At 51.0% G+C, this 23,257-nt stretch overlaps 1 protein-coding gene across 1 annotated transcript in view; it reads right to left on the bottom strand.

Annotated features, from left to right (window-relative positions):
* Positions 1–5,048: 5,048 nt before the first annotated feature.
* GRB2 (growth factor receptor bound protein 2) overlaps positions 5,049–23,257 on the bottom strand; it is an 85,685-nt gene continuing 67,476 nt past the window's right edge. Inside the window, exons 3-6 of the mRNA XM_062215923.1 lie at positions 16,251–16,348; positions 10,712–10,834; positions 6,088–6,256; positions 5,049–5,585 (exon numbers count right to left, since the gene is read on the bottom strand). Coding sequence (XP_062071907.1) covers positions 5,400–5,585; positions 6,088–6,256; positions 10,712–10,834; positions 16,251–16,348 — 576 coding nt within the window. The 3' untranslated portion in view covers positions 5,049–5,399. The remainder of the gene's footprint in view (positions 5,586–6,087; positions 6,257–10,711; positions 10,835–16,250; positions 16,349–23,257) is intronic.

Genomic DNA, 23,257 nt, shown 5'->3' with positions numbered 1-23,257 from the left:
TCTACGTGGGTCTTTACACGGATGGCAGGGGCCCAAGGCTTGGACCGGCGTCCACTGCTTTCTCAAGCGCAGTAGCAGGGAGCTCAGCAGGAAGTGGGGCGGCCAGGAGCTCATATGGGATCCCGGTGTCTGAGGCAGCGGCTTACCCCTCTAGGCCACAACGCTGGCCCCTAACTGCATTAGCTTTATTTATTTTTAATAAAATATTTATTTATTTGAATGACTTACGGAGAGACAAAGAGATCATCCGTCACTGGTTCACTCCCCAGATGGCTGCAATGACCAGACTGGGCCAATCTGAAGCCAGGAGCCAGGAACTTCTTCTGGGTCTCCCACGTGGGTGCAGGGGCTGCTTTCCCAGGCATGTTATTAGGGAGTTGGGTCGGAAGTGGAGCAGCCAGGACTTGAACCAGTGCCCATATGGGATGCCGGCACTGCAGGCGGCGGCTCAACCTACTGTGCCACCATGTCATCCCCACTGCCTTAGGTTTTTTTTTTTTTTTTGACAGGCAGAGTGGATAGTGAGAGAGAGAGAGAGAGAAAGGTCTTCCTTTTTGCCGTTGGTTCACCCTCCAATGGCCGCTGCGGCCGGCACATCTCGCTGATCAAAAGCCAGGAGCCAGGTGCTTCTCCTGGTCTGCCATGCAGGTACAGGGCCCAAGCACTTGGGCCATCCTCCACTGCCTTCCCGGGCCATAGCAGAGAGCTGGCCTGGAAGAGGGGCAACCGGGATAGAATCCAGCGCCCCAACGCTGCAAGGCGGAGGATTAGCCTGTTAAGCCACGGTGCCGGCCCCCACTGCCTTAGTTTTAACAGCAGTGTTTGGGAGCCTGTGTGGTGGTGCAGTGGGTTAACCCACCACCTGCAGTTCCTGGCAGAACCAGTGGATGGATGATCTGTGTCTCCCTTTAAAAATATATATATATATATATTTTTTCATTTTGAGCCTAAGGGGGACAATCAACACCACTATCAGTGCTCTTGGCACACAGAATTGCACATTTCCTAAAAATTATTTTTTTAAACTTTTTAAAAAAAAATTTAGGCTGGTGCCACGGCTCACTTGGTTAATCCTCCGCCTGCGGCGCCGGCACTCCAAGTTCTAGTCCCAGTTGCCCCTCTTCCAGTCCAGCTCTCTGCTGTGGCCCGGGAAGGCAGCGGAGGATGTCCCAAGTGCTTGGGCCCTGTACCCACATGGGAGACCAGGAGGAAGCACCTGGCTCCTGGCTTCGGATTGGCGCAGCGTGCCGGCCATAGCGGCCATTTGGGGGGTGAACCAATGGAATGAAGACCTTTCTGTCTGTCTCTCTCTCACTAACTCTGCCTGTCAAAAAAAAAAAAAAAAAAAAAAAAAAAAGCGACAGAGAGGTCTTCCATCCGTTGGTTCACTCCCCCAGTGACCACAATGGCCAGAGCTGCGCCGATCCAAAGCCAGGAGCCAGGAGCTTCTTCCGGGTCTCCCATGCAGGTGCAGGGGCCCAAGGACTTGGGCCATCCTCCACTGCCTTCCCAGGCCACAGCAGAGAGCTGGATCAGAAGAGGAGCAGCCAGGACTTGAACCGGCGCCCATATGGGATGCCAGCACTGCAGGTGGATGCTTAACCTACTACGCCATAGCGCTGGCCCCAGGATTGCACTCTTGACAGCGATCAATGCCCTAACACATGGTGACCGGGCAGGACTGCCACCAGCTGCCTGGGCGGTGAGCACAGTGCTCATTTGCCTCGGGACTGGTGGCTGTGGTGCTTGGCCTGGAACCCAGGGGACAAAGTTTAAGAAGCTTCCAAAGCAACACACAGATGTCCCCAAGCATCCTTCTCGAGGGCCAAACAGGACAGAGAACGGGGCTCTGTCTCCAGGTGCCAGTATTTCCACTCCACTCTCATCGTCCCTGGTGACTCAGGGACTCTCACCACGCACAGTGTTTTGGCCTCAACACCTATCCGTAAGCAGGTCGAAGGGACGAGCGTCAAAGGCAGGCACACCACTTGTGCCCAGGGCCTTTGTCTAAAATGCCACATAAGCAGCCCTCGTGCCAGCTCCTCCACGAGCGTGTTTGAAGATAAGCCTGCTGCAGGCTCCCGGTTTGCCAAGTCAGAGCGCCAGCGACCAACAGGGCCTCCCCAGAGCGAGCTCGGTAAGAGCGACCCCAGGCCACGTGCCCCCTCCACTGCGGGGCTATTCCAAGGCTCAACATCCAGCCAGGGGAATGCTGGGGGAAGCGGGAGGTTCCTTGCCAGGAATTACGGATCCATGAGGAGGGCATCCAGTCACCAAGAACTCTGTGACCAAATGACAATTTCCCTGTTCACCTAACGCAATCGACAGGGAGAAACTGAGCCAGAGGCCTCAAGATACAGCTCAGTGACAACCACCGTGTTGTCACTTAATGGGGGGGACCTCCACTCAGCTTCAAGGTAGCCCAGAGGGCCGAGGGGCCGGCAGCTTCCGGGAGGCCACGACACAGACGTTTCTGTAGGGCAGGGGAGAGCAGCGGCTCTGGCGCCCAGCAGTGGAGCCATCCGGGGTGGCGTCCTGAGGTTTGCCTAGGAGCCAGAGGAGGGGCAGGCGTGGTGGTGCAGGAACAACCCCACTGCTCCTTGGAGGCTCTGGTTCAAGTCCCAGCCACTCCAGCTTCCTGATGCACAACCTGGAGAGCAGATGATGGCTCAAGGGCCAGTTCCTGTTCCTCCCACAGACCGACGGGGAGATCCTGCTCGCGGCCCTTGGCCTGGCCCAGCCCTGGCTGCTGTGGGCATTTGGGGAGTGAACCAGCAGATGGTAGCTCTTTGCCTTTCAAACAGCTTAAAAACAAAACAACAACAAACCCAAGCTCGATGAGAACACCAGCAGAAACTCCTTGGACTGGGCTACTGTAGCCAGAGCTTCGTGTGGTCCAACAGGCCTCACGCTGAGCAGCCTACGGGGGAGGCAGTCTCAGCCCGAGCTGGTGGGAGCCCCTTCCTCACAGGTGCCTGTCCTCTCCTTCAACAGAGAGGAAGTGCAGAACCAACAGCCGAGCTCTCTGTTGCTCCACATCGGCTTCTTAAGGGTGGCCTGTGGCTTGTCCACACCAGCAGCACCAAGGACTCCCCTGCACCTCAACCAAACTGTCCTGGGGGCTCTGTGTGAGCCTGCATTGTTAACTAGCTTCCCCCCCCCCCTTTTTTTTTTTTTTTAAGATTTATTTACTTGAAAAGGCAGAGTTACAGACGGAGGACAGCGAGAGGTCTTCCATCCACTCGTTCACTCCCCACATGGCTGCAACGGCAGGAGATGGGCCAATCCGAAGCCAGGAGCCAGGAACTTTTTCTGGATCTGCTACACGGGTGCAGGGGCCCAAGCACTTGGGCCATCTTCCACTGCTTCCCAGGCCATCAGCAGGGAGCTGGATAGAACTGGAGCAGCCCAGTTGGGATGCCGGCGTGGCAGGTGGAGGCTTAACCTACTACGCCACAGTGCTGGCATCATTCCCAAGAGGCTGCTGGAGACCCACGTGCCCCCAGGGGCGACAAGAGTTGGGTGAATTGGAAATAAGGCCTCAGAGGCCCCAACTGCCTGACCTTACACCTTATGCAGTTTCCAAATTTTTACCAAAATGAAGCAAGGGGGAGAAAAAAGAAGCAGAATGAAGAATCATTGTATGTTTATTATTCACAGTTAATCACTACCTACCAAGTGCTACCCGCAGAGTTAAAGGATTAAGTACATAGGTCTTTTTATTTAAACACGGATTTGTTTTTAAATATATACACACACAACTTAGTTCAGCAAGGCTTCATGATATACACCAACTCCAAAATAAAACAATCAGACGGTCCAGGTGTGGACGCCAGGCGTTCCTTTGATCAGCAACGCGGGAGGGAAGTCGGATGGGAGCCAGGAGGGGCGTGAACATGCTTTGTCCACAGGAGCAGCGGCCTCCAGGCCTCCGGGACCTGCAGGCTGAGTCTGTTTCCACAGCCACAGTCTGGGGGGATTCCACTGAGGGGGCACAGGAGCCCAAGGCCACCAGCACGCCCAGGGAGGGAAAAGGAAGCAGCCTCGTCCGTGTCCTGGGGAGGAAAAGCCCACGAGCCCAAACGACAAGGGACGGAGAGCTGACACGAGATGGACACGGAGAGCTTCGAGGGGCTCCAGCCCTCCCCTCCCCCTCCCCGCCTCCCGGGCTGTTTCACTGGGTGGGGGTGGTGCTGGGGGTCGGCCTGCTGCGAATGGGACAAGGAACAACGTGTCCCAGCTTTTGCACACTGCCCTGCTGCTCACCTGGACAGGTGAGGGGACACAAAAGGTGAAAGCCATGACCTAATGTCAAGAGCAAGAAACACAAATACTCTTACTCTGCGACCTAATGCAGGCCCACGGACAGCACTTCCTCTGCCGGCTTTCCTGTGTCTGAGACTTGCTGGCTCCAGCGGCTTGGGTGGGGGTCTCTGGGGTCGGCAGGGCAGACAACACCTGGACCACAAGGCAAGGATTCTGACTCCCTCTTGGCCAGATCCAGCCAGGCGTCGCAGAGCTGCAGCCTGCCCTTCCCCGGCACACCAGGCTGGCGGCTCCCTCGGACCCTGGCCTTCTGGCTTGGCACGGGTAGAACGCTCACCCCACCCCCTTCTGCTGTCTCCTCTCTCTACCCTGCTTTCCCCTTCCCTGAGGGAAAAGTATTTACAGAGAGTGGGAGACGAACTGGCTGCAAGGCCAATTTGGACTGTCTTTAATTTATCTGAAAACAAAACAAAGACAACACATCACTCCTAAGCAACCCTCGACGCAGGGGAAAGGCACCGTGGAAAACAGCATGCTCAGGGACGCCGCTGGGAGCCCAACCACGTGGAGCCAGGCGGTGAGCCAGGCGGCGGAGGCTTCTCAGAAGCCGCCGGGCAGGTGACACCCCTCCCCTCCCCCAGAACAGCCCCAGGCTCGGCCGCAGACCCCACCCCGACCCAGCAGCAGCTGCCCGCCTGCTCCTTTCTGTGGTGCACGGAGAACACAGCAGTAGTTGTTCCAACTAAAACAGACATTTTGCATAGAGAAAATACCAGCCCACATGGTTTCTTTTCTTTTATTATTGGCATCAGCTAGGACTATACGTGGCCTTAAACGTCATGCACTGAGGAACAGGAGAAAAAGGACGAGAAAAAGGACAAAGGCGGGGCAAAGGAGCAGCGGTGAAAATTTGTAATAAAAACTCTTTTCTTAATAGGTAAGTTTTGGCATTTTTATATCCAATGCCCCCTCCCACCCCCCGAAGTTCCAACCCAGGTCAGAGAGTCACAGGCGAGAGGTGACCCAGCCAGGTGTCCGGGCTCCTGCTAGGCTGCTGGGAGAGGCAGCCCGGGGCTGTCATTCTTTCGTGTGTTTTCAACTTTTCACTGCTTTAAATAGCCTCCTCTGGATTCTTAGACGTTCCGGTTCACGGGGGTGACGTAGTTGCGGGGAAACATGCCGGTCTGCCCGTGGCAAGCCCCCTTCCACCAGTTGGGGTCAGAGTTATCCATGACATGGATGAAATCTCCCCGGCGGAACCCCAGCTCTCCGTCCTCCTGGGGGTCAAAGTCAAAGAGGGCCTGGACGTACGTCGGCTGCTGCAAAAGAGGAGCAGGGAAAACACGCGTGTGGCGCCCTGAGCGTGGAGTCCTTCCTGTGCTGGGCGCCCGTGCCCCCCAGCCCACGCTCAGGGGGCTGCGCGCCCCAGGGCGTCTCAGCAGTGCAGTCAGCACTCCTGGCGGTCTGGGCTCCTGCACAGCCCAGGATCGAACGCCTCTGAGCTCCTGTTGCTGCCAACACCCTCGAGGGTTTGCGGTCAAAACATCTGGACGAGCTCGAAAACATAAGGTGGTGGACTCAGCTGGGCCGCCAGGGACAGGAGCACAGGTGTGAGCTCAGGCCCCACCCTCCCTACAGGACACCCCTCACAGTTTTCTTCCCGGGACAGAACAGTTGACGGACAGGTGGTGAGCGAGCCACACACCTGACTGCACACTGCAGGCCTCTGTGTGAGCTAAGGGTGAGGGCCGGAAGTGACCCTCTGAAAGGCACCTGCTCCTAACCGCTGAACATGAGCCCAACCTCTGTCCCCAGGCTTACCTGCGGCACCTGTTCTATGTCCCGCAGGAATATCTGCTGGTTTCTGGAGACAGACGTCGACCTGTGGTAATCTACCAGCTCATTCAAGGAGTTGAACTTCACCACCCAGAGGAAATATTTCCCCGCTCCATCTCGGAGCACCTTGAAGTGCTGCACGTCATTTCCAAACCTGGGGAGGGGCAGAGAACACAGCACATGGGTCAAAGGGCTCTGGCCTGGCCCATGAGGCCCTCTGCCAAACAGGACGGGTCCAGAGGAAGCCACTGTCTGGCAATGCTCCTCACAGCCTGCGGGCGTGTTGGCTACACGGCACTGAGCCTGGCTGGAGAGGGTGGGATGGCCGCTGAGCGTCCTGAGACCCTCACCGTGACTGATGGTCACCCGCAACAACACAAAGAGCCCTCACAAGACAGGAAAGCCCCCACTCTGTCTAATTCTACAGGCATTTGTGAGATGGAGAATGAGGCCGGCGCTGCAGCGTACTGCGTAAAGGCGCTGCCTGTGGCATAGGCATCCCATATGGGTGTCAGTTCAAGCCCCAGATGCTCCATTTCTGACCCAGCTCCCTGACAACGCAACTGGGAAAGCAGCAGCAGATGGCCCAATAAAGGGCCCTGCCGCCGTGTGGGAGACCCGGAAGAGGCTCCCGGCTTCAGACCCGCCTAGTCCTCGTCATTGCGGCCATCTGGGGAGGGAACCAGAGGATGGAAGACCTCTCCCTCTCTCTGCAACTCTGCCCTTCATGTAAATTATCTTAAAAAAAAAAAAAAAAAGGAATGTCCCAACCCATGCTGTGCCCTGCACTGTACCAACTACAACAGCCTCACTTAAGACAAGGAGTGCACCTTAATTAACTACGCTTCAAGCAAAAATGATTAAAATCTCAAAGGTGGGGTAGAAAATAAGGTGAGGAAACAGGTACACTCAACAAAGCTCCAGGTACCAGGAATACTTCAGTCATTCCCCACCTGGGGATGTGAGTTCTACTCATGGGATAAAGACCTTGGGGGGAAAAGGACGTACTGGGACAGCAAGGCCCAGGCACCAAAGCCCCACACCTGTCCATCGCCAGACAATCCACTCCCCTTTATGCTGGCCAGCAACACCAGCAACAGCGTGCCTGACCCTGGCCACAGGGCTGCCACAGTGACACCTGCTGAATCCTCCAAGGACCAGTGAGCGCTTGTTCCTCAGAGCCCTCCTTTGGGTCAGTATTGCGGTGTAACAGGGAAAGCCATCGCCTGCAATGCTGGCATTCCATATGAGTGACATTCAAGTCTGGCTGCTAATGGCCTAGGAAAAGCAGCAGACGATGGCCCAAGTGCTTGGGTCCCTGCCACCCACGTGGCAGACTGGGAGGAAGCTCCTGGCTTTGCCTGGCTTAGCACTGGCCATTGTAGCCGATTCCTCTTTTTCTCTGCAACTCTTTCAAATAAATAAATAAATAAATTTTAACATCAAAGGCCCTCCTTCAGTATTAAAGCCTAAAGAAGCCAACACTTTTCAAAAACAGCCAGCAGGTGGCAGGACTGGGCTTCAAGGAAGCCGGAGTACAGGATACCAAGTGGGGTTGGGGGAAGACAATCCAGTGGCCCCGGCATTCCCTCCCCCGTTACCCATAGTGTGGTTAGTGTGTGAGTGTGGGGGGGTTCTAAGACCCCCAGTGGATGCTGAGACGGTGGATAGTACCAAACTGCATATATACTGCTTTCTCTTACAAACACCACACACATACACACACACACTTCTATGATAAAGTTAAATTAGTAAGTTAGGTCTAGTAAGCAATTAACAATAACATAAGACAATTGTAACAACCACACAAAAATAAAAGTCCTCTGACATCTGAATGTTTGTTTCTGGAGTTTCCCAATCAGCATTTTTAGACCACAGTTACTGTGGAGGGGGCGGCTACTGTACTGCTTTCTCACACACACACACACACACACACACGGGGGACAGAGAGGAGGAGGAGGAGGAGGGAAGAGGGGGTGTGTGGGGGGTGCAGTGCTAGCGAGAGCGCTTCTGGAAGAAGGGCCTATTCTGGCCCTAGAGACTCACTGGTGGTGGAGGCGGTCTGCTTCTCAGGTGCAGGTCTCCGGGTGAGCACTGTTAGCTACGAGGGTTTGATCACTGACTCTAAACATCTTAAAACCAGAGAAGCACTGCTGAGGCTGTGGATTCCTGAACCTCCTTGGCGATTCGTTTTCTGTTTTAAAGGCGGTCTCACACTTTACTTCTCAGACAATAAACAGAGAATTTGATAAAAGGGAGTGCTGCGGGTTTTGGTGTCTGCGGCAGGAGTGTCCCACACTGAGTGCCTGGAGGTGCTGGCCACCAGCCAATGACCAACTGCTGGTATTCCTAGTCGCACGTTTACTTTATACTCAGTCAGCATAAAACATAAGGGACCGAGACGCACACAGACGATGACCCCACCGCCCACCCCTCCCCGGACCATGGTCTTCAGCAGACGCTTACGTGCAATGTTCAATCAAACACTTCAAGGAGTCCTTACTGGACAGGCCTTTGGCCTGGCAGTTAAAATTCTGGCTAAGAAGCTTGCACGAATGTCAGTGTGAGCCCAGTTCTGCTCCGATTCCAGCTTCCTGCTCATGCAGATCCTGGGAGGCAGCGGAGACAGCTCAATCACACGAGCCCCTGTCACCCGCGTGAGAGACCTGGATGGAGTCTGGGATCCTGGCTTCAGCTTGGCCCAGCCCCAGCTGCTGCAGTCATTTGGGGAGTGAACCAGAAAGGGGGGAGACCTCTTTTGGTCTCTGTCTCTCAAATAAAATGAAAAATAAAATAAAAAAATAAAAAAAAAAAACCCCACAATCATGGGTCTTAATTCATGTTTTAAAAATGACACATCTCGGGCCGGTGCCGTGGCTCACTAGGCTAATCCTCCGCCTTGCGGCGCTGGCACACCGGGTTCTAGTCCCAGTCAGGACACCGGATTCTGTCCCGGTTGCCCCTCTTCCAGGCCAGCTCTCTGCTATGGCCAGGGAGTGCAGTGGAGGATGGCCCAAGTGCTTGGGCCCTGCACCCCATGGGAGACCAGGAGAAGCACCTGGCTCCTGCCTTTGGATCAGTGCGGTGTGCCGGCCGCGGCGGCCATTGGAGGGTGAACCAATGGCAAAAGGAAGACCTTTCTCTCTGTCTCTCTCTCTCTCACTGTCCACTCTGCCTGTCAAAAAAAAAAAAAAAAAAAAAAAAAAAGGCCGGCGCCGTGGCTTAACAGGCTAATCCTCCGCCTTGTGGCGCCGGCACACCGGGTTCTAGTCCCGGTTGGGGCGCCGGATTCTATCCCGGTTGCCCCTCTTCCAGGCCAGCTCTCTGCTATGGCCCGGGAAGGTAGTGGAGGATGGCCCAAGTCCTTGGGCCCTGCACCCGCATGGGAGACCAGGAGAAGCACCTGGCTCCTGGCTTCAGATCAGCGAGATGCGCTGGCTGCAGCGGCCATTGGAGGGTGAACCAACGGCAAAAAGGAAGACCTTTCTCTCTGTTTCTCTCTCTCACTATCCACTCTGCCTGTCAAAATAAAAAATTAAAAAAAAAAAAAAAAAGACATATCTCTATATTTAAATCTGCAGTTAAAAAAAAAAATCTATATGTTAACCACACATTAATCTTAAACCAAAATACTAAGTTCACTTTTAAAGTCTCGTGCTTTATATCATTTGTAAATTATTCTCTTACCCTCATGTTAAAAATAATTTTAGGGGCCGGTGCTGTGGCGCAGCGGGTGAGGCTGCCACCTGCAGTGCCAGCATCCCATGTGGGCGCCGGTTTGAGGCCCGGCTGCTCCACTTCCGATCCAGCTCTCTGCTGTGACCTGGGAAAGCAGTGGAAGATGGCCCAAGTCCTTGGGCCTCTGCACCTACGTGGGAAGACCCAGAGGAAGCTCCTGGCTCCTGGCTTTGGATCAGCGCAGCTCCGGCTATTGCGGCCAACTGAGGAGTGAACCAGCAATGGAAGACCCCTCTCTCTCTCCTCTCTGTGTAACTCTTTCAAATAAATAAAATAAATCTTTAAAAAATATAAAAATAACTTTAATGTAATCTATAATAAAATGGCAATCTGAGCTTTAACCTAATTACCCATATACCTGTGTATAAACACTGAAGTGATCTGTAAAATTTCTGAGGGAGGGTTTCCTATGATAATTTATTAATCAGAACAGGACTGAAAGCAAAAAAACAAAAGCAAAGAAAAAAACCCACATGGAAATGAGAATTCAAAATCTTCTCCAACCCTTACCACAAATCTACCACCTGGGACGGCACCCCCAAATCCTCCCCAGCACCTTGTCTAGCTACAGGGAGGCCCGGGATGGGGCTGGGCATCTGAGCACTGAGTCCCCTGGAGGAACCCCCGGCGGATGCCCACGGAGGGACGCTGCCTGCCTCAGTCCTGGAGACAGCTCCCCTGGGGCTCCAACCAGGGCAGCACGCACTAACGTGTAAGAGGCACCGGACCATCAGGGTTTTAAAATAAAATTGAAATACTGTTTAGGCTGGTTAGACCCCCAGCAGTCTGTGTGGCCAGACACCCGACGGCTGGCTGCACAGTTCCCATCAGCTGGAGCCAGGCTTCCCGGCACAGGGCAGGAAACACTCACTTGACGGAGAGGGAGAAATCGCCGGGCGCGCTCTCGCTCTCGCGGATGAGAAAGGCCCCGTCATGCCGCTGTTTGCTGAGCATTTCTTCTGCCTTGGCTCTGGGTATTTTGCCAAAAAACCACCTAGAGAAAGAAGGCAAGGGAGTCAACCGTCACTTCCCCAGAAAGGAGTGGGAACACCCACCCTCGGAGACGGGGCTCCCCGACAGACCACCCTTCTCCTCACTCCAGCTCCCAAAGGGAGACTCAGCAGGCACTACGCGGGCCGCTCTCTGTGGATACAGACGCTCAGACTGGCTTCCCAGGCCAGAGGATCTGAAGTCAGGAGGAACCACACAGGGAGAGACAGTCCCTGACCGGTGGCAGCCATTTGATGGGGGGGACTAAGAATAATGAAGGGAGGAAATCTGGGAGGTAGGGCTACTTCTGCTAAGAGCCCAAGGGGGAAAGGCGCAGCCTCCACAGTGACCAAAGTCAGCGACCTCTCAGGGCTCCCGTGACATCCAGGACGCCATAATTCACTGTGTGTGCAGCAGCTACAAAATTACAATTTTCACTTGCAGTCAGCTACAGACTCCTCTGCTTCCCTGATAAACCACCTTGGCCAGAAGAAATGTGGCTGAATTCACAGAAAAACTGGAGAGTGAGTGGCTTGTGGCTCACCAGGAGGAAAAGGCAAGAGCTTCAAGTCACAGCCACCCAACTACTACAGGTGAAAACCACTGCTAATTAGGACAAGACACTAAAAACAATGTGCTCTCTGAAAATTCTCTTTAATGTTTTTGTCTTACTTAAGCAGCACTCACTCAATATGTAAACTACATTAAAGGTACCAAACAGTCCATTAAAGTTACAAATCTAACTGCATCTCTATCTCACTTCTAAGCAACCTTATTACAAGATGTCTCTAAAATAGTGTACCAGACAAAAACCCAAACCGAAACACCCGAACTGCTAAGAGGGATCCGCCCAGAGGTCACCCTGGGTACCCTCGGAGACCTCAGAGCATGCTCCTAAATGGAATTACTTGTGAGTCTGGCATCCGGCACACGGACACCCGGCTGCTGAGGAGCTGGGATGTTAAGTCCTCCGTGTCTACTATGACTCAAGGGTTAAGTCCTCCGTGCCTGGAAACCAGGCCACAAGGGCAGTCACATAGGAGGAGGACAGATGACCTCCAAGCGCGGAGGACAGCTGCCAGTGACAAGAGCACCTCCCAGTTCCAGTGTCAGCTTTCGAGCTTACACTGCCCCTGATGGGGTGCGGGTCAGCGGGAATCCACCCAGCAGCCTCTCCCTCAAAGCCCACAGTTACAATCTCCTCCTGGGCCTCCGAGATCTCCCCATAGGGGTGTTCCTTTCTTTTCCTTTCCCCAAGGAATAAAGTAATGAATACAGATTAAAACAGCCTAGCTGTATGTGAAGCAAAAGTTAAAAGCAAGGAGCTGGCATCTGGCGTAGTGGTTAAGGCACATCCCCCACACCCATATCACAGTGTCTGCATCCGAGTCCTGGCTCCACTCCCCTCCAGCTTCCTGCTGATCCACACCCTGGGAGACAGCGAGGGATGGTTTAAGCAGTTGGGTCCCTGTCAGCCACGTGGGAATCTGGATTGAGTTGCTGGCTCCTGGCTCAGGCCCTAACCAGCTCCAGCCCATTGCAAATGGGAGCTTTCCCTGTAATTAAGAAACGAATAAAATAAAATAAAATAAAAAAGCAAGATTCTTCTTTCAAACTTCCTGGAGGCAGCTGCTGTTGGTAGTTACATGCATTTATTTTCAGGCCTTTCGTCGTGGGGCATGGATACAGTTGCAATGTTTTCCTGTCCTTGGCTTAAAATCAACTTAATTCTGTTTTCAATTTTTAAAAAATCACAGTGAAGTGTTAAGTAAAAATACAGAACAGTACTCTAATTGGAATTTTTATAAGATAAAACATGCCAGACTCAGATCAAGAAAAAGACAAAATTAGCACAACGGATCATTTCATTAAACAAAAATTTATTGTCTATCTCCTATTTCTACCCAACTGCCTGTCTCTCTCCCCTCTTTCTTTTTGACATCCCACCCAACAGAAGAGACATTACACTCTGTGATGTATGGCTAATCTGTTTTAGTTGAAAACATTAACAGCACCATTCTACATTTCCATAGCATTTTTTATTCCTTGTTAGTTGGATTCATTTCCTTTAATGGTTTTATTTATGAGGAACTGCATGTGCCTACAGCCAAGATGCTGGAGCAGCTGCTGTGGTGCAGTGGGTTAAGCCACTGCGGGCACCCATACCTGAGGGTGGATCTGAGTCCCAGCTACTCTACTTCTAAACCAGCTTCCTGCTAATGTGCCTAGGAAGGCACTGGAAGATGGCCCAAGTACTCATGTGAGGGACCAGGATGGAGTTCCCGGCTTCTGCCTTCAGCCTGGGCCCCCAGCCTTGGCCGTTGTAGTCATTTGGGGAGTGAATAGTGGACAGAAGATTTCTCCCTCTCTGTTGCTCTGCCTTTCAACTAAACAGATAAATCTCTCTTTAGAGAGAGAGAGAGAGAGAGAGAGAGAGAAAGAGAGAGAACTGGCATGTGGTGACTGGGTTAGGCACTGGCTGCAAGCTGAGATCCCCTCTGATGAGCACTGAGTCCCGGCTGCTTCACGTCCAGTCTAGCTCCTTGCTACCATGCCTGGGGAGAGCAGCAGGTGATGGCTGAAGTACCCACGTGAGAAACCTGGATGGAGCTCCAGACTCTCTTTCTCCCAACTCTGCCTTTCAAATAAATATATAATCTTTAAAGAGGAAAGACATATTTATACTACAACAGAGATAGTAAGGGGGAAAGCTGAAAACCTTATTTCCCAATTTAATTCTTTACTATCCTTTACTAGTCCCATATGCTGTCATCTACATGCATTTGATATGAAAAGCACATGTGTGGCTCCACCCTCAGTACAGACAACACACTGCAACCCTAACCCCAACACCCACTGTAGAGTCTGCTGCATCTGTTAACTCACACGCTATCACCCTGCGCTGTACGCTGCACCTCCGCTGTGACGTCACCACCAACCCTACACCTACACCACAAACGTCTGCAGCAGTCCTGCGTGGGGCTCATGCCTGCAGGTCACAGCACCACAGGCACAGGCATGGTGGGCTTTAGCACAGGGTAACTTGTGAGGTGGTCTTTCCTATCCTGTTCAAAGTGCCTGTAATACCTGATACAATCTGAAAGGGAAAAAAAAAAGGATTTAGAACCATAGGCAAACGCTCATTTAATATAAAAAGTGCAGTATGATCCGCTGTATTCCCTTTCAGTCTGAAAATATGCACAGGAACTTAAGTTGATTTTTGTCATTGTTGGATCTAGTGCAGAACCAGCAAACCATGGCCCTCAATTGAGCCATGGCCTGTTTTGTGTGGCCTGTAGCCTAAGGCTACTGGGGCAGACGGCATGTGGCCCACAAAGCCTGAAATATTCACTGCCTGACTCTCTTCAGAAAAAGCCTTCTGAGCCCTCGACCTAGGGCTGACTCGGAGGACGGACTGAGGGTGCAAGGTGCAGGTGTCATTTGCCTACACAGGACCGGGGGCTGCTGTGTGACCCAGCCGGCCCTCCACGTAAGGGAAGGTAGAATGCCCAGCCCAGAGCAAACACTGCCTGCCCTTCACTGGCTTTATGAGTGAAAAGCTGCAGTTACTGCACGGCACAGGAAACTCTGAGAACCCCTGCTTGGCTGCCTGCAGCTTTGTGTTCACCACATTTTAGCAAAAAACTACCATTTATATACACACACACACACACACTATACATTATACATTATATATATGCATATACACACACACACATGTAACAGCTACAAGTTAACCAAATCTTACATTCCAAGGAACTCAAACAAGGGAATTATCAACCCCAGGACAGGAGTCAGGGTGTTTTGTGCACGTGTCTCTGAAGATTCATGCTTTTGGTTTTTATTACCAAAAATTTGAGCCTGAGGTTTGATTAGAAAATACTGAGTTACCATGTATAAAAGCAAGGCTCAGGTTACAGAACATAGATGCAGAAAACAATTTCTTCAAGAATTCTTCTGGGGGGAAATTAAACTTGTATACTTAAGCAACATACAAGATTTTGAACATACAAGATGGTATGAGTTTAAAAAAAAAAAACTAGAAAAATAAACTGTACAATTTAGACTGGGTTCCCCCTGTAACTCATTCAATGAAACAAGGACTAAGCCACTGTGAGCCAGCTCCTTGAGAACGACCCAGCTCTGCACCTTGCCACGAGCCCGTCTCCCACCTCCAGGCTGGGGCCTCTGGCACATGCTCTCACAGGAGCCACACGTGGCTACAGAACATGACTCCCCCACCTCACAAAGCACCTGCCACACGATCAGCACTCTCGGGAAGACTGTACTGACGGATGGAGGCGTGAGCTCAACACACAGCTCTACGGGGAGGCTCTTGGTTATTTACTTCCTTTTATAGCAGGCAAATTGTCTTCTGAGAACAGGTTTGGGGTTTGGTTTGCACGGAGGTGCCTTGCCCACATTTAACTGTGAGTGGCCAATATCTCTGCAAGGGCCATATGCGCAGGGTCAGACTCTTACACTGCTCTATGGCCTCTACATCATGGTCATTTATAATAAGTTCTGGGTTACTAGCACTAAAATAAAAATACTAGAAACGCTCCTGATGTGTAGGATAAAGGTGAACTCAATGACACTGAGGTCCACTCTAACACTGACACAGGTGCATGTGTTCGATGGCATTTTGGGGAATTTAAAGCAGCACAATGCAGGATTAAGAGCTCTGCTCCCGGGTTTGGGGGAGAACAACAGAGCACACTGGAGCGGTGTTGGTAGGGCAGAGAGATCACTGAGCTACCACTCCAAATGGGTTCGCAGAGAGCTCCGGCTGCCCTGCTATGCTTCTGAGGTAGCAGCAGGGCCAGAGAAGAGGAGTTGGCATGATGGGAGGGCTGTAGTCTGCAGGGGTCCCCAGGGCCCCATGATGTCCTGCATCAATATAAATCAGAGAATAGGGTTTAAGATTAAAATTTAATTTAAAATGTTCACTGCTCTCTGCAGCTTGGAAGAGAACGTATTTCATGCTCTGGGAAGTGGGGGCAATAAGAGGAAGCGCAACTAGCCGCTGAGAACTGTCACATGCCGAGTGCCGTGCTCCGGGACACACACAGAGCTCATTAAGACGCCGTCCCACAGGGTCGTCAACACCACGTGGGGTAGGCAGCCTTTCTAAAGCTCAGAAAATCCAGAATTGTGAAACACATCTAGCTCCAAAGAATTACCAGAAGATTTATGGACTTGCAAAACTTTTACTTTTGAAGATCACTAACCAATCTAAAACATGCTATTACTGATAATTACACTACCATTACACACACACACACAGAGTCAATATGCTTTAATTCCCTAGGCAGACAGAATAAAAAGTATGATATCCATCCTAGTGGTCTCAATTTTCAAACCAGTGTTTGAAACAAGCAAGCGGGTACAACGTCAGAAACCCATGGAACCCAACTTACGGATGTGGTTTCATTTCTATGTAGTTCTTGGGAATAAAGCCGTCTTTCCCATTGAGCTCTGCCTTGTACCAGTTCTGATCACATTCTTCATTCAAAACCTGAAAAGAAATAAGACAAGAAAAAAAATCCATCACTTCCTTTCCTTTTTTAAAAGGGTAGCCACAAGACAATTTTAGGTTTGTTTGTGAAAGGTCTTGTTTAAAGTATTATTAGCCACACAGATGTGAGGCTTCATTTAACTCCAGCCAACAAGCATTATGTTAAATTCTGTTAAAATTAAAAAGAAATGTCTCTGAAAATGAAGTTCAAACATATATACTTAAAACTCCAGTAGGAAAGCAGACAGAATGACAGGGAAGATATTGATTAGGGCTTTCTGATTTTAGAAAACATGGGAGAAGAGGCACAGGGCCTGGTGGAGGTGAGAGGAGTGCAGCCTGGGAGAGAGCAGCAAGACACACACACACACACACACACACACGGCCCTCTCTGGAGGTCTTGGCCAACCTCTAGAATCTACAGGGATCCAACCCTGGGAGTCCTTGGTAGCCTCCACAGGTTATCACGAGTACAAGCCATCCACCAAACAGTTCCATGGTGAGGCGACTTGTGAGCACAGCCACAACCTTTATATGGGAAAACTGTCCAGTGAAAAAGCCCACGGTCCTACTCATCCAGTCACCTCACACACCGCTGCTTGTGTGCAGCAGCCAGCACAGTTCTGGAGGAAGACGTGGAGGTCTCACAACTGAACAGCGGCATTCTGTACATGTGAAGCCTGGAAGAATGAAATGGTGACCCAAGGTCAAGAGCTGGTGACCTCACACAGCTGAGACTCGCTCGTGGATTTTCAAATTCCAACTCAGCGTCCTCTCCAACACTGCCTCCTATGACTTCCATGGACAGGCCTGTCCACACACAGAGGGCAGCAGAGAAATGTTAAGCAGCCGAACAAGACCAGGTATGGTACAAATGCCTCTCTGTGGATTCTAGACTTCTAACAAAAGGCAGAAGGCAAAAAACTAGCAACTTAAAAGAGAAAATACAGAGGTGAGCACAACTCCAAAATGGTGAGCAAAGGAAATCACTGACTAGCAGAGCGGTGGCTCACTATCCTAGACAACAGGCAGGTTGGTGACATCTTCTTCTTTTTCTTTCCCTTAAGATTTATTGAGGAGCCAGCGCCGTGGTGTAGCAGGCTAAGCCTCTGCTTGGGTGACAACATCCTTTATGGGCACTGGCTTGTGTCTTGGCTGCTCCTCTTCTGATCCCGTTCTCTGCTTATGGCCTAGGAAAGCAGGGGAAGATTTGGGCCCCTGCATCCACGTGGGAGAGCCGGCCCAGCTCCCACAGCTGCAGCTGTTCAGGGAGTGAACCAGAGGATGGAAGACCTCTCTCTCTCTCTCTTTTTCTCTGTCTTTACCTCTGTCAGTAACTCTTTCAAATAAACAAAATAAATCTTTTAAAAAGAAGAATTTTAAGGCCGGCGCCGTGGCTTAACAGGCTAATCCTCCGCCTTGCGGTGCCGGCACACCGGGTTCTAGTCCCGGTCGGGGCACCGATCCTGTCCCGGTTGCCCCTCTTCCAGGCCAGCTCTCTGCTGTGGCCAGGGAGTGCAGTGGAGGATGGCCCGAGTGCTTGGGCCCTGCACCCCATGGGAGACCAGGATAAGCACCTGGCTCCTGCCATCGGAACAGCGCGCTGCGCCAGCCGCAGCACACCTACCACGGCGGCCATCGGAGGGTGAACCAACGGCAAAAAGGAAGACCTTTCTCTCTGTCTCCCTCTACTGTCCACTCTGCCTGTCAAAAATTATTTAAAAAAAAAATTATTATAGTTTTCAACAAAATACTTGGTACTTGGTATGTTCTACTCCAGGAGGCAGGGAAATACAGAATTCATGCTTTTTAAAGATGTGACGTTCAAATACATTAAATGGTTATTTGCAAAACACCCAGAGTATCAGTTTACCACACAGCCAAGGTGTTGCTGGGCCTGTGTCTAAACCTCTTCACTCTAGACTTTGAGGAAAGATTGGTTCTACTGGACACAAAACACCCAAGGAAGAGTGTATTTGCTAATGCTGGACAGCGAGGGAGGCAGGGGGACCAGGTCTTTCCAGCTGACAGTGTGGTCCCCTCCCTCCAGCTGACCACTGCCCTAGCCCTTCCTTTCCAAGGAAGCTCTGAAACTGTAGGCGGGGGTGTAATTTAAAAAATGTTGAAAAATGTACAAGACAGCAAAGGCTGCAAATGAGTGTATGTGAGCCTGAAGTAGGACAAAGCAGAGACCAGAGCACAAGGGCACAGGTTTGCATCTACAGAGACCATGTTTAAGTTTTGGAGGAAAGCTCACGCTCATCACCAATGGTCTTTAAGGCCTGATCCGAGTTCTGAGAAGGAGGAAGCTGCTCCTCTCACCACTTCCCCAACACCAGCATGCTGGCTGCTGCTTGCTCATTACTGTCACAGACACACTGACGAGCTCACCAACCAGTGTCATTCGGCTCTCAAAATTCCAAGGAAAGTTTTTAGCTCTTACCCCACAGCTGGGTTTCTATCCAACCCATATTCCCCTGAGCTATGACTTTGTAGCCACACACAACACTGTGGTTTAACGGAAGCAGACTGATCAAGAGGAGAGATTACAAAAGGAGGAAGAGACTAGTTTCAGTGAAGGTTTTAATCTATTTGCTTATTTTTTGGTGCAAAGGGACTCTGAAAATGTTAGGGTCCAAATCAGGAGGCAATTCAGGAGATGAGAAATGGCCTGAGCTTTCTACAGAGTAAGAAACACTCCAGCTGTACAAGCAGACACAATAAGGTGTTGCTGCTGTGGGTGTGTTCCATGTTCAGTTTGTGAAAGTTTACTTATTTGCTGACTCTTCTGTATGTATGTTAAACTTCAATCAAAAGTCAGAACTGAGACCGGCACTGGCTGCTCCCGTTAGGTCACTGCTCAGGGCGCTGTCCCAATCCCAGCTCCTCTGCGCCTGACCAGCTTCCTGCCAATGAGCACCCTGGAAGGCAGCAATGACAGCGCGAGTGCCTGGGTCCCTGGCCCCATGGAGGGGACCTGGAATGAGTTTTAGGCTCCTTGTTTCAATAAATAAATAAAAATGTATATACATTTTTAAGTGTGTGCGGGGTGGGGGGAGGGAGAGAGAGAGAGAGAGAAAAGAGTTTTATCTGCTGATTCACTCCCCCAACGACTTTAGCAGCTAGGGCTGGGTCAGGCTGAAGCCAGTACCCAGGAATTCCATCCGGTCTCTCCGGGGAGCAGCAGGGAGAGCTCTAAGTACTCGGACCACCACCTGCTGCCTGCCTGGGTGTGCATTAGCAGGAAGCTGGAGCTGGAACACAGCCAGCACTTAAGCCCAGGCACAATGATCTGGGAGGCAGGGTGACCCAAACAGCATCTGAAGCTCTGTAACAAATGCTTGTCCCTATGTGATTCTGATAACATTTTTCACTGCTGTTCCCATTTTTCACCTCCAATCTGACACCATTCAAAGCAATGCAAGTTTTCCACTTACGCCAACACCAATTTGAAGCTTTATGAACAGTTAAGGGGACAATGAGCAATAAAAGAGCACCAGATTCACTCAAGAAGCTGCGCACATGGGCTGGAACTTCAGTTTCACCAACAGTGAGCCACGCATGGTCTCTGTAAATCTGGGTCTCCTCACGTGTAAAGTGATGCTACACGTCCCCCAGGGCTACTGAGGGAATCAGATGAACACAGGTAACAGGCGGAGCAGCAGACAGAGTACCTCAACATGCCTGCTTCCACAGCGGGCAAATCCACTTGAAGATTGTATGCTCCACACATTAGCAGTACCAGAGCTAACAGACGGTGCCCAGCCTGGGGCTGGGCTGTCCCTTCCCTAAATTAGGGATGCAATGTTGTCCACAGGCGTCAACAGAACACCCATCAACAGAGGAGGGACTCTTGTTTTATTCTGAGAAGAAATATACGTGTACAAGACTTCTGTGTTTACCTCAGAAAAGACTCTGAGGGGCCAGCACTGTGCTGCAGCATGGGGTAAGCTGCCACGTGAGATGCCAGCACCCCTTACTGGAGCCCCAGGTCCAGCGGTGGCCAATCTGCTTCCAATCCAACTTCCTGCTAACGTCCCTGGTGAGGCACCAATGAAGGCCCCCAATGTGGGAGACACAGAGTCCTGTGCTCCTGGCTTTGACTTGGCCCCAATCTGGCAGTGAACCAGCAGACGGAAACTCTTTTTCCTTCTCTTTCTCCTTCTCTGTCACTACTTTAAATTTAGAAAAAAAAAAAAAAAAAAGAATAAATATTTTTAAAAAAGACTTTCAGTGCAGAGCTCAAGGATGGCAACTGCTAATTCTGTTCTATGACACAGCAGAACTGCACTTAATTTTCTTGCCTAAATATACTCATTCATTTGTAAATGAACAACAACAACAAAAAGGAATAATTTTTTTTTTTTTTTTTTAAGAAGAAATATGGGGGCCTGGAGCTGTGGTGCAGTGGGTTAAGGAGCTGCCTGCAATGCCAGCATTCCATATGACTGCTGGTTGAAGTCCCAGCTGCTCCACTTCCGACCCAGCTCCCTGCTAACGCACTTGGGAAAGCAGGGGAAGATGGTCCATGTGCTTGGGCCTCTGTACCCATGTGGGTGACAGATGATGAAGTTCCACGCTCCCAGCTTTGGCCTGGCCCAGCCCTAACTGTTGCAGCCACGTGGGGAGCGAACGAGTGGAGGGAAGATCGCTCTCCAACTCTGCCTTTTAAAATGAATAAATAAGTCTTGAAGAAATATGCTGTACAGTTGTGGTTCTATCGAACCTTTCAACAGGGGCGGGCATTTGTCATAGCAGTTAAGGCACAACTTTGAGATGCCCGCGTCCATTCGGGAGTGTTCGGGTTCAAGTCCTGGCTTGCTCCTGAACCTAGCTTCCTGATAACATACGCCCTGAGAGGTACAGCAGTAGCTCAGGAAGTTGGGTCTGTGGCACCTTTGTGGGAAACCCAGATTGAATGCTGGCACTTGACTTTGGCCTGACTCAACTGTTGCAAGTATTTGGGAACAAACCAGCAGATGTGAGATCTTTTTCTACCTCCCAAATTAAAAACAAAACAAAACCTCACAGCTTGAAGAGGGTTCAACATTTCTTCAGGAAAATTACCCCAAGCTGTATCAGTCAGTGAAACACTTGTGTAAGAGCACTTGTACATGACAGGAACAATTACATTTTGAAGCTCTTAACACATAAAAAAATAGAAACGGCATTTATAGCTGACCCCTGAATTAGGTAAATTTCATATAAACCTGCTAGTTTACCCTACTTCTTCTTCTTCTTCTTTTTCATTTATTTATTTTGACAGGCAGAGTGGACAGTGAGAGAGAGAGAGAGAGAGAGAGACAGAGAGACAGAGAGAAAGGTCTTGCTTTGCCGTTGGTTCACTGCACTGATTCAAAGCCAGGAGCCAGGTGCTTCTCCTGGTCTCCCATGGGGTGCAGGGCCCAAGCACTTGGGCCATCCTCCACTGCACTCCCAGGCCACAGCAGAGAGCTGGCCTGGAAGAGGGGCAACCGGGACAGAATCCGGCGCCCCGACCGGGACTAGAACCCGGTGTGCCAGCGCCGCTAGGCGGAGGATTAGCCTGTTGAGCCACGGCGCCAGCCCTAGTTCTTCTAAGATCCAGGAAACATTACTTCAACTTCTTTCCCCTCACCCTGAGTATCAACTGATCAACCCCAAAGAAGTAATACTGAAATACTGCCATGACTTGACAAATTTTTTTTTTTTTTTTTTTTTTTTTTGACAGGCAGAGTGGACAGTGAGAGAGAGACAGAGAGGAAGGTCTTCCTTTTGCCGTTGGTTCACCCTCCAATGGCCGCCGCGGTAGCGCGCTGCGGCCGGCGCACCGCGCTGTTCCGATGGCAGGAGCCAGGTGCTTCTCCTGGTCTCCCATGGGGTGCAGGGCCCAAGCACTTGGGCCATCCTCCACTGCACTCCCTGGCCACAGCAGAGAGCTGGCCTGGAAGAGGGGCAACCGGGACAGGATCGGTGCCCCGACCGGGACTAGAACCCGGTGTGCCGGCGCCGCAAGGCGGAGGATTAGCCTGTTGAGCCACGGCGCCGGCCATGACTTGACAAATTTTATGAAGATTTTAAAAAGATTTATTTAGTGAAAGGCCAAGAGAAAGAGAGAGATCAATTTTCCATCTACTGGTTCATTCCCCAAAAGGCTGGGGAGTAGCAGGGATGAGACCAGGCCAAAGCCAGGAGCTAGGAACTCCATCTCCCTTCACCTGCTACTTCCCAGGCATGTTAGCAAGGAGCTGCACAGGAGCACCCAGGACTCAAACTGGTGCTCCAGTATTGGACACTGGGATCTCAAGCTGTGGCTTAACCTGCCATGATGCTTGCTCACAATTTTAAGAATTTCTATTTATTTGAAAGAGAGAGAGGGAAGGATAAACAGAGAAATATCTTCTACGTGCTGGTCCACTCCCCAAATGGCAGCAATGACCCCTGGATCAGAAGTTGAATAGCTGGGACACAAACCAGTGCACTAAAGGGATGCAGAGTTGAAGATGGTGGCTCAACCTGATGTGCCACAATGCTGGAACCAATTTCAAGAATTTCAGGGGCCGGCACTGTGGCATAGTGGATAAAGCCGCTACCTGCAGTGCCAGTATCCCATATGGGCACTGGTTTGAGTCCTGGCTGCTCCATTTCCGATCTAGCTCTCTGCTATGGCTTGGAAAAACAGTAGAAGATGGCCCAAATCCTTGGGTCCCTGCACCCACTTGAAAGACCCAGAAGAAGCTCCTGGCTTCAGATTGGCACAGCTCCAGCCATTGTGGCCATTTGGAGAGTGAACCATCGGATGGAAGTCCTCTCTCTCTGCCCCTCTGTATCTGTGTCTTTCACATAAATAAATCTTAAAAAAAAAAAAAAAAAGAATTTTAGTAACACTTCCTGCATAAGTTCAAGCTCCTAGGAAATAAAGATGACAGA

This window comes from Lepus europaeus, chromosome 18 (assembly GCF_033115175.1).
Source record: "Lepus europaeus isolate LE1 chromosome 18, mLepTim1.pri, whole genome shotgun sequence".
In the NCBI taxonomy this organism is placed as follows: Eukaryota; Metazoa; Chordata; class Mammalia; order Lagomorpha; family Leporidae; genus Lepus; species Lepus europaeus.
This window is presented reverse-complemented; position numbering and strand designations above follow the sequence as displayed.